The 10,488-nt window shown below is 54.9% G+C and overlaps 5 protein-coding genes across 5 annotated transcripts; 3 read left to right on the top strand and 2 right to left on the bottom strand.

Moving 5' to 3' along the window:
* Positions 1 to 225: 225 nt before the first annotated feature.
* Positions 226 to 1,582, top strand: CHGG_09946 (uncharacterized protein; the record flags this gene model as incomplete). Its single annotated transcript, XM_001227872.1, has 2 exons — positions 226 to 296; positions 397 to 1,582. 2 exons carry the CDS (start codon positions 226 to 228, stop codon positions 1,580 to 1,582), a joined length of 1,257 nt encoding a protein of 418 aa, XP_001227873.1.
* A 342-nt stretch (positions 1,583 to 1,924) lies between these two features.
* Positions 1,925 to 2,810, bottom strand: CHGG_09947 (uncharacterized protein; the record flags this gene model as incomplete). Its single annotated transcript, XM_001227873.1, has 3 exons — positions 1,925 to 1,962; positions 2,076 to 2,455; positions 2,641 to 2,810. 3 exons carry the CDS (start codon positions 2,808 to 2,810, stop codon positions 1,925 to 1,927), a joined length of 588 nt encoding a protein of 195 aa, XP_001227874.1.
* Positions 2,811 to 3,218: 408 nt separating this feature from the next.
* Positions 3,219 to 5,835, top strand: CHGG_09948 (uncharacterized protein; the record flags this gene model as incomplete). Its single annotated transcript, XM_001227874.1, has 3 exons — positions 3,219 to 4,166; positions 4,286 to 5,689; positions 5,746 to 5,835. The coding sequence occupies 3 exons, from the start codon at positions 3,219 to 3,221 to the stop codon at positions 5,833 to 5,835; spliced, it is 2,442 nt and encodes an 813-aa protein (XP_001227875.1).
* A 197-nt stretch (positions 5,836 to 6,032) lies between these two features.
* CHGG_09949 (uncharacterized protein) lies at positions 6,033 to 7,114 on the bottom strand (the record flags this gene model as incomplete). Its single annotated transcript, XM_001227875.1, has 2 exons — positions 6,033 to 6,534; positions 6,591 to 7,114. 2 exons carry the CDS (start codon positions 7,112 to 7,114, stop codon positions 6,033 to 6,035), a joined length of 1,026 nt encoding a protein of 341 aa, XP_001227876.1.
* A 1,431-nt stretch (positions 7,115 to 8,545) lies between these two features.
* Positions 8,546 to 9,084, top strand: CHGG_09950 (uncharacterized protein; the record flags this gene model as incomplete). Its single annotated transcript, XM_001227876.1, has 2 exons — positions 8,546 to 8,764; positions 8,872 to 9,084. 2 exons carry the CDS (start codon positions 8,546 to 8,548, stop codon positions 9,082 to 9,084), a joined length of 432 nt encoding a protein of 143 aa, XP_001227877.1.
* Between the last annotated feature and the right edge of the window lie 1,404 nt (positions 9,085 to 10,488).

Below are 10,488 nucleotides of genomic sequence, written 5' to 3' on the forward strand. Positions count from 1 at the left end.
GGAGCCAAGCAAATGCGATCTCTGATACATCTGTGTGCGGTGCGGCCAGGCCGGTACGCATCCTTATCGGAGCCCCAAAGCGAGCCAAGGAGGGATGGCGGGGCAAACAGATTGGATTTACATACCCCCGCCAAATTTTTGTCGCTGCCGCGGACCTGCTGCAGCTCCAAAATCCCACTACTACGGCGCAAAGAAGCCGCAAGTTGGTTATTGTCACAGATCAAAATGGCGCCGTATGATAGCGATTCTTCTGGTGGAGAGGAGGATGATTTTACAGAGACCAACGTCCTCCTTGGGTACGCCTCACCCGACGCCAATGGCGAGGAAATCAGTCGCCTCGGAGGTCATCCAGTACGTCGTCTTCGTGCTTTACTGCTTGCCCTTACTCCCTCGCAGGATATCTGCTAATGAGAGGCTCCAGGACTGGCTAGACACAGACAAAGCGCCATCAGCGGCCCTCGCGAGATGCAAGGTGTGCAAGGACCTGATGGTCCTCATCCTGCAGCTGAACGCCGAACTCCCAGAACGGTTCCCAACCCACGACCGCCGGTTATACGTTCTCGCATGCAAGCGGAAGAGCTGTCGGAGGAAAGAGGGAAGCATTCGCGCGATAAGGGGGGTTCGCGTCTCTGCTGAGGCTTCGACTGCGATACCCGAAAAGGACACCCAACCCGAAGAGAAGGCAATCCCCAAGCCTCCTTCGCAAGGGCTAGGGGATGCCATCTTCGGCGCGAAGCCCGCCACAGCATCCGGAACACCACGTGCCAACCCATTCGCGACCCCATCCAGCCAACCAACCAACCCGTTCGCCCCCAAGCCATCCTCCGCAACACCAACAAACCCCTTCGCCAAGCAACAACTTGCAGCAACAACCCCCGCCCCAGAGCCATCCAAGCCCGACCTCGAGGCCACAACAACCGACCTACCCAAAACATTCGCGCAAACCCTCTCCCTCAACAACCCACAAGCCACCCAGGGCCCGCCCCCGCCTCCAGAGCCCTGGCCCGAAGTCTCGGCCCAGCCGGCGCCCTACCCCATCCGCTGGCTCTCCGACGCCGAGTACGAGACACTCGATCCCATCACCCTCCCCTCGGTGCCCCAAGCCACCACGGTGATGGACATCGACTCGGGGGAGGGCCCAGGCTCGAGCGGTGGGAAAGAAGACAAGGAGGTGTTCGAGTCGAGCATGGACGCGACGTTCCAGAAGTTTGCCGACCGCGTCGGGCAGAACCCGGAGCAGTGCATCCGCTACGAGTTTGCGGGTCAGCCGTTGTTGTATTCCAAGGGGGATGCGGTGGGGAAGTTGCTGCATGTTAGTGAGAAGGAGAAGGTCGCGACGAGCAAGGGCCTGCCGCGGTGTGGGAATTGTGGCGCCGGGCGGGTGTTTGAGGTGCAGCTGACGCCGCAGGCGATTCAGGAGTTGGAGTGTGAGGAGGATGGGTTGGATGGGATGGACTGGGGGACTGTGATCGTGGGTGTTTGCGAGAGGGATTGTCAGGAGAGGGGGGTCGAGGCGAGAGAGGCTGGGTATTTGGAAGAGTGGGTTGGCGTGCAGTGGGAGGAGTTGACGATGAAGAGGTAGAACGATGTACGGAGATCAGGATAGCAGTAGCTGTGCGGGGATTTGGAGCCATGTCATGTCTTCGTGTTGGCATCTGCACCTGCAATGAGGCTATGGTCTAAACATAGAACCCATGGTAATCCAGATAGACACCCACCCTCCCACTACCCATCCGCGGCGTGACCATGCCGCCGCAACCCTTGAACGCCGAAGCTTTTGCCACCAGATGCAAGAAGAAACAGCCGCTGAAGAAAAGCGGCGTAACGTTTCCGTCGTCAAAATTAGAATGAACCATTTCCGGCCACGAGGCAACGGAACTACGCGCTGTCCTCCCACGATCGTTTGATGACCCGGCTGAACATATCAACCGATACGTCTTCGCGGATCTCGGTCTTCTTGGCCTCATTATCGGCATTCTTAGGAACCTGCACGACGCCCTCCTCGCCGACCTTCCAGCCGCACGTCTCGACGACGAACTTGGTGGCCTCCTCCTCGCTGTCAAGCCCCAAGTAACCCTCGAGCACGCTGGGCTGCACCTCGCGGAACGCCTGGCCCAGCAGCTGGGCGATGCGCACGCGGATCATCTCCTCGAACCCGGCGATGTCGGTCGTCAGGTCCGCGTAGATGTCGTCGCTGTCGAGCGTCGCCCAGAAGCGGGCGTACTGCGCGCCCTCGAGCTGCGCGTTGAGCACTCGCAGTTTCGACACGGCTTCGGCGAGGTCCGATGTCGAGTTGGGCCCCGGGTTGGAGTGTGATGGAGAAAGCAGGTGTAGGGAGAGGTCGAACTGGGGGGACGGGAATTGTGTCATGGCCTTGACCAGGATGTTGGTGATCACTTCATCCTTGATCCGGTCCGGGTTGAGCTGGTAGCTTGACGCGAGCTGGTTAGCACGGCTTGCCTTGTACATTCAAGCGTTAAGAAACAAAGCGAGAGCATCCTCATATCAGAAAACACTAAAGGTTGACCTCATCGGCGGCCGGGCGGGTTAAGCCCAGCCGTAGTCAGGCTAATAGGAAACGTTGATTGGGCATCATGGAGAGGAGAGCAGGAAGTTGAAATCAGGGTCGGGCTAACTCACAGCTTGAGTAGCGCCCGGTTGGCGTTGGAGTCGCAGAACTTCTCCTCACATTGTTGTTGCAGATAGGCCTCGAGGACCTCGGCTGCTTGCGGGTGTACGATTAACAGAGAGAGGCGTTGATGATGCTGCGGGATCTGCTCTGGCCGCTCTTGGGGGTCTTCACCGTTCATGGTGGGCGAACTTGTGGTTTGACGTCGCGGGGTTGGAGGAGGAAAATTCGGTCCTCGGAGTTTTAGGTCCAACCCTTCCTGGTGGGTCCCACTTGAGATTTGGTTTTGTGTGTGCCAAAATCGGTTAGTGTGGAGGCGGGGGCCGACGCTCAGGGGGTCATGTGCTTACGCGAGCAGCTCGTGGGGCTGAAACGCGCTGCAGGCATTCGGCAACAACGTCATCAGCGACCGCGCGATCAGACTTCAGACTCAAAGAAGACAGCACACTCACCCCCACATAAAAGATATCGGCATTAGGGTTAGATGATTTGGTCATGGGATATCGGTTTTGTTTTATCCTCTGCAGAACCCCTTTAGCTTAGACTTCATGGCTAAACCTTAATATCATCACGGTCACGTCACCCCAACATGTCGAGCCCGGCGAAGAAACGAAAACTTAACCCGGGCGCTAAGCAAACGTCCGCACCCGCCCGAGGGCTAGAGTATTTCTTCGCGAAACAAAGGCAAAATGCGTCCTCGTCAAATACCCCGTCGAGCCAAGAGAGCATGGCTCAATCTAGCCAACCGAGCGACGTCAATGGTCAGTTGACGGACGAAGAGCTTGCGAAGAAACTCCAAGCTGAGTGGGATGCGGAAGTCAGGGGTACTTCTGCCCAGAATACGCCGCACCCCCCAAACCAAAACTTGGATGCTGTTGGTGCGGATGCTGGACCCTCGACACTAGAGACACGCACTCCTGCAGAACCAGTCGCATCACCTTCACCCCAAGTTCCTCAGGCAGTGAAGACTACAAAAACATTGTCCCTTTCCTCAGCTTCGGCGACCGCAGATCAGATAACAACCTCCCTTCCTTTGGACGAAAGTCCACTGACCTTCGAACCCACCAAGTACACTCCGAAACTTCAAGAGATCTGGGCAGCCGAAGGCGACGATGCTTCCTATGCGTTGCTTACTCGATGCTTTGTGTTAGTGAATGGTACCCAGAGTCGGATCAAGATAGTCGACACCCTCGTCAACTCCATCCGGCTTCTTATCGAGGGAGATCCTTCCAGTTTACTGCCAGCCGTCTGGCTCGCAACGAACGCCATATCGCCGCCCTACATCTCAATGGAGCTGGGTCTCGGGGGGGCTGCGATTTCCAAAGCACTCAAACAAGCTTGTGGGCTAGACCAAAGGGCGCTCAAAGCGCTTCATGATAAACTGGGGGACCCCGGTGATGTGGCATTCGAGGCCAAGAAGAAACAGAGTTTCACCCTTCGCAGGCCGAAACCCCTGACCATTAAAGGGGTTTTCCAGTCGCTGGTCAAGATTGCTACCGCCCAAGGTCAGGGCAGCGGGGATATTAAGCAGCGGTTTGTCGACAGGCTGTTACAAGATTCACGTGGAGGGGAGGAGAGTCGATACATCGTCCGGACGCTATGCCAACATGTAAGCTGCAATCGTGTGTTTCGTTCATAGTCATTAACATTTTGTAGCTTCGTATCGGCGCCGTCAAGACAACCATGTTGATCGCCCTATCACGGGCATTCCTACTCTCCAAACCACCTGGTGCAAGCTTCCCCACCCACAATGCGCATGATCTCGCCAAGCTCAAGAAGGATGAGCTAGCCGAGGTATGGGCCAGAGGCGAAGAACTTGTGAAAGCATCTTACGCGCGGCATCCCGACTACAACGACCTCATACCCGTCCTCCTGGAAATCGGTATTTCCGACGAGCTCCTGATCCGGTGCGGACTCACGATGCACATCCCTTTGCGACCGATGTTGGGCAGCATCACCCGCGACCTTTCGGAAATGCTCACGAAACTCCAAGGTCGTGATTTTGCCTGCGAATACAAGTACGACGGGCAACGTGCGCAGGTACACTGTGACCTCAACGGTAAAGTGTCGATCTTCTCGAGGCATCTCGAACTTATGACAGACAAGTACCCGGACCTGGTAGCCCTAGTTCCCAAGTTTAGGGGCGACGGCGTCGAGAGTTTCATCATAGAGGGCGAGGTGGTGGCTGTCGACCGTGCCACCGGCGAGTTAAAGAACTTCCAGACCCTCACCAACCGTGCTCGGAAGGATGTTGCTATTGGAGCCATCACCATCGACGTGTGTCTCTTTTCCTTTGACCTGATGTACCTCAACGGCAAATCTCTGCTCGATCAACCTTTCCGGCGGCGTCGGGATCTGTTGCGGTCGCTGTTTGTGGAAATACCCCATCACTTCACTTGGGTCAAAAGTTTGGATGCGACGTCCCAAGACTCGGAACCAGTCCTGGAGTTCTTCAAATCCGCCCTGGAGAACAAATGCGAGGGCATCATGGTCAAGACCCTCGACAATCTCCCCAACCTTGAGTACCACGGCGACGAGCCCGACCAGCCACCCGAAGAAGCACCAGGTACAACCCCCCCGCCAAAGAAAACCAACACCAACAAACCCAAACGCACCAAGACCACCACCCCTACCCCAGCAATCACCGCCCCCCCACCCCCCAAAACCCGCCGCAAGCCCCTCCTCGCCACCTACGAACCCGACAAGCGACTCGACTCCTGGCTCAAAGTGAAGAAGGACTACAGCGCAACCTCGGAGACGCTGGACCTCGTACCGGTTGCGGGGTGGCACGGGCAGGGGCGCAAGGCGCAGTGGTGGTCGCCGATCCTGCTGGCGGTGCGCAACGAGGAGACGGGGTGCCTCGAGGCGGTGTGCAAGTGCATGTCGGGGTTTACGGATCGGTTTTATAGAGAGAATAGGGCGTTTTATGGTGGTTCTGGTAACGGTGGGGGTGGGGATGATGGTGAGGAGGAAGGGGACGAGGGAGGAGAGGGGGGAGGGAAAACGAATATCCTCGCGCGTAAACCGGGGTTTGTGGACTATGGCGGCCCCGAACCGGATGTGTGGTTTGAGCCGCAGGAGGTGTGGGAGGTGGCGTTTGCGGATGTGACGGTTAGTCCGACGTATACGGCGGCGATTGGGCTGGTGAAGGAGGACCGCGGGCTGAGTTTGAGGTTTCCGAGGTTTTTGAGAAAGAGGGAGGATAAAGGGATAGAGGAAGCTAGTACCAGCGAGTTTTTGGCAGGGTTGTGGAGGAAGCAGGAGGCGAAGGCGCCTGCGGTGGGGGAAAAGAAAGGCGGGGATGGTGTGGAGGAGGTAGAGGAGGACATTATGGAAGAATGATGGTCGTTGATCTTGGTAGTTTATTCTTTGGCTACTTCGGACATATTACCAACTACGACGTCTATTCCTTCCACGCCCGGTACACGATGCGGCAACCATACTTCTCGCCCTTTTTGAGGAGCATCTGGCTCTTCCACTCATCGACGTTGCACGCGTTGACCCAGCGGCTTGGCTCGACGCAGAAACCGCTGCGAGCGCGACGCGCGGCCGCTCCCTGCACTTCCGGCACATCGATGTACTTGCCAGTATAGAACTGGAACGCCGGCTCTGTGCTGGACACCTCGAGGTGGATCTTGGACTCGGGGTGGTGCGCGCTGACAAGCTTGGTCAGCGGCTTCGAGCGGGTGTCGATCGGGACGGTGTTGGGCGCCTCGTTGACGATGAAGCAGTCGTCGATATCCGGTTCTTGCGGGCCGAGAATGAACGCCTTGTTGCCCTCTACCTTGCTGAACGGCTTGGGGCCGCTGGTCGGAATACCACCCTCGTCGACAGGGAGGTAGCTGTTGGTGGCGAGCGTGACGACGGTACCCTCAATGGAGGGGCCGCCAGTGAGGTTGAAGTAGCTGGTGTGTGTCAGTTTACCCATCTTCCCGGCCGCGTCTTGATTTTGGAAACATACGAGTGATTCGTCATGTTGATGACGGTCTCATCCGCACCACCAACCAGCTCCGCCTCGTACTCAATGCCCAGCACAACCACCTCCTTCCCGTCCTGGACCTGCTTTCCGACGGTGTACACCACGGTAGCCTCCACTGTCCCGGGGAAACCCTCATCCCCATCCTGGCTCACGAGAGAGAACTTGACGCTCTCGCCGCCGTCGAGGCCCTCCACGCCCGGAATCTGCTTCACGCCGACGGGAGTGGGCCCGTCCCAGATCTTCTTGCCCCATCCCACCACGCCGCCGTGCAGGTTGTTGGACCCATCGTTGGCAGTAAGGGTGTAGGTCTTGCCGCCGTTCAAGGAGTCGAGCTTGGCGCCCTTGACGCGGTTCGCCACGCGGCCAATGGTCTCGCCGAAGAAGGGGGCGTTGTAGCTCTGGTACTGGGACTGTTCGGGGAAGCCCTGCACGATGTTGACGCCGCCTACGCGGAGCTCCTGGATGATGGCGCCGAGCGGCAAAAAGGTGACGGATTTGTTGGACATTTTGGCGGTGGATTCTTTTGTGGTGTGTTGGTGGATGGTTGTGAGGAGAGTGCGGGGAGTGATGTCAGAGGGAGTGGAGAATGGGGGGATGGAGGGGTCGGTTTTGGCGAGGTTTGGTTGGCTCTTCTTTAAAATAAGAGCTCAATTCGAGTGCGACGCATGTGGCATTTCCCGCAAGCCAAGGTCAGCCATCTTCAACACGGGGCAAACGGGAAAACAAACAGGATGAACTCTCTTGTCGCACATGATGCCAGCCTGATTCAGGCTATATTGCGGGATGAAGGAGTTCCCCTCTTTTGGTGGAGAGCTTGCTGAGGTCCTCCGCTTGGCGTGGATCCTGAATGCGGATGCTGGCAAGTTCAGGGTTAGGGTGACTTACATCTCGGGCGGAATGAAAAGAAAGCGCAAAGTCCCAAACTCTACTTTTTATTACACTCCGTTTCTTTTCTTTTATTTCATTTTTCCAGTGCAGTTATATCTTCACATTTCCTCTTTTTCTTTTATCTTTTTTTTATCTTTCCTAGGTTTTTTTGCTTCCCTTTCAAGTTCGGCTTTTGTTGGCCAGAGGTTAGCGGAAAAGCACTGTATCGTGCTCACCCTGGTGCCACGCTCCTTGCGAGAGGGAGTCAGACGCGGTAAAGAGGCTACCACAAGGCTGGCGCGCGAGTCTAGCAGCTCGTTGTAAGGACGGCTCACTTCCTGGATTGATCAATTAGTATACAAAACAATGCGAAATACTAGCGGCACATCTGATTACTTTAGACGGCTTCTTGTCGCCCGACATGCGATATTATTGAGCGAGGATGAGCCACCCCGATAGCAACGAAGGTGATGACCAGGCTGTTAACCTCCAAAGTAACCCCCTTATACAATACCCGTTCTTCGAGTTCAACTCGGCCTCCTCGTTGCAGATCTTGTGGCCGGCAGAAACGAATTTCAACATGTCCATGATATCGCCGACCACGGCGCCAGCAGCCCGAGAGACGTCAGCAAACAGGTACTCAATCGCCAACGACAAGACGTACCCTGACGTACCCAGTGTCATATGAACGCGACTTATGTCAGTAATCTAACTCCAACGGTGCCATCCTTCACTTTAAGGATTAGTGTTGAAACTGTTACCAACATAGCAAACAACCGGGACTGACTTCTGACCAGAGGGGAGTCATTGATACATACACGTACATAAGTGATTTAAGAGGACCACTAATTATTGAACTTTTAAAGTCGATCTGGGCCCGTGCTTTGAAGCCCCAGTGCGATTCCGTTGTTTCATCACTGTCACAACCCTACCCAACGATTTGGAAACTCCAACTCGCTGTCAACTTGATCCCGTCCCTGTTCACCACCAACAACAGCTTTCTGGTTCGAAATTCCCAACACTCACCCCTTCACATCTCCGACATTTGATAGGAGGAAGATTATAACAAGATGGGATCGAAGAAATGGCAAGCAAAACGCCGCATTCTCAACAAACAGCGAAGAAAGGCGAGGCGTGCTGCCGAGATTGCCGCCCGGAATGCGGGCACTCAAGCTGAAGCTGAACAAGTCTCAAAAGTCTCAGAAAGCGCATCGGCCCCTGAGACCGCGCCACAAGTGAACAAAGAGCCAGCTGGCCAGAAGGTCTCCGCTTCTTCTCCCTCTAGCAAGGTATGTCGGGTTCAATTTTGAGTATCCGAGGCCTCTTCCATCCGGGCTGTTGGTGGCTACACTTAGTAGTACCTTTTTAGTTCCCTTACTCACAACCGTTTTCACAGCCCACCAAGCCCAAAGCAACCACCCCTGCCGCCAGGGGCGAGATCAAAACGATCAATCTCAGACACCGCCTCAGAATCCTGGAGAAGACGGTGGCTGGGACGGTACAAGGCGGGGCCAAGAGAATGAAACAGTATGAGGAAAGAATGCGCAAACTGGAGCAGGAGAATCTTTTGTTGCGAGCAGATGTTGCGGCGCTCAGAAGGGGTTGGTAAAAATTTGGGTGACCATTGAAATGAGTTAATAGTACAGGATGGCAACATTGAAGTAAACAAACGACTTCAAGTCGGATGGAGCGGTCAATGCTGCTGATGAACGCATGAGCGAGACGCGAGGTCTTGACTCTACATATCTCCGGTGTCACCCCAATGCCAAATTATTGAACCCCCTCAACTTAATGTTTTTATGGCAAGCAATGAGATGCATATCTGGTCGAAAGGAGCAATGAATAGGTAGGTACTCTTGGTTGGACGCTATAATTTCCTCTGAGAACTTAAAGCAACAACGTCTAAATTGACGCTAACCTCTTCCTGCATTAGCCAACAAATTTGAAAGACGAAATGTCCAGCAGTCTGAGTTGTTCAGTTTTTTTGCTAACTAATCTTGTTTTCTTATATTCTCGGGCTGCTGAATCGGCGATGTGGGGCCGCCGAGCCAGCTGTTTCGGACCTCTGTGCCCGGGCAAACTCGGACAGTCGGGACGCCCCACTTTCCTAAAACGAAACTCGACTTCACCGCGGCTCATGGCGACGTGGTTGCTCAAAAGATTTTGTTTTCTTTCTAATGGAGAGGTTTTTGCGCTCCGTTGCCCAGATTCTACTAGTGTAATGACTGAATACTAAGTCTTTGCCCCCTCAAACATCGTAGGCCACCAGATTGTGTAAAGTGAGGTACCAACTGGTGCGGTGAACTAATGGAATGAGTCTCTCTAATCGTACGGGTTCGCCAACCTATTTGTACGGGGTCCGCCTCACCGCCTTCCGGAAATGGCCAGCGTTGCTGACCACAGCAAAAAAAAAAAAAATATACAACCTCCAGAGCAAAAGGATCGGTTTGAGTGATTTGAAGATAATAACTATGGGATTGGGGCCTTGAGAATGTATTGCAGGGAAATAAGGCATCCATTCCTATTTGTCAACTAGCCAAGGAGGTGTCCGGTGCTGGCGTCCCGAGCTGTAAAGCTGCGCCAGACGCGGGACCTGCGCCTCCTTCGGTCTCCTCTCCTCCATTTTGGGTACCTCGTTCCCGTTCACAGCCTCTTCCCTGTCCACGACCTTGTCCCCGTCCCCGACCTCTTTCCATGTCCACGACCTCTTCTATGTCCACGACCTCTTCCATGCCCCACGACCTCTTCCATGTCTTCCAGAGTTCTTCGAGTCTGCGAGCCCCTGTCCACCGTCCTCTTGACGGCGTCTGCCGTCGACCCTTGAGCATCCCGGTCTAGATAGATGCGTTCCTTAATCACAATCATATCCAACAAGTTCCGACTGAGAAGGATCGAGTTCGGAGGCTCGTATGTTATCTTCATCAATTGTTATCTTGTTGTGGGATGTTCCATTGGGTATGGGTCTTGGTCTTGTATTTGGTTTTTTTCAGTTGTCATCTATTCTGGGTGTTCG

The sequence above is a fragment of the Chaetomium globosum genome, genomic scaffold, assembly GCF_000143365.1.
Source record: "Chaetomium globosum CBS 148.51 scaffold_7 genomic scaffold, whole genome shotgun sequence".
In the NCBI taxonomy this organism is placed as follows: domain Eukaryota; kingdom Fungi; phylum Ascomycota; class Sordariomycetes; order Sordariales; family Chaetomiaceae; genus Chaetomium; species Chaetomium globosum.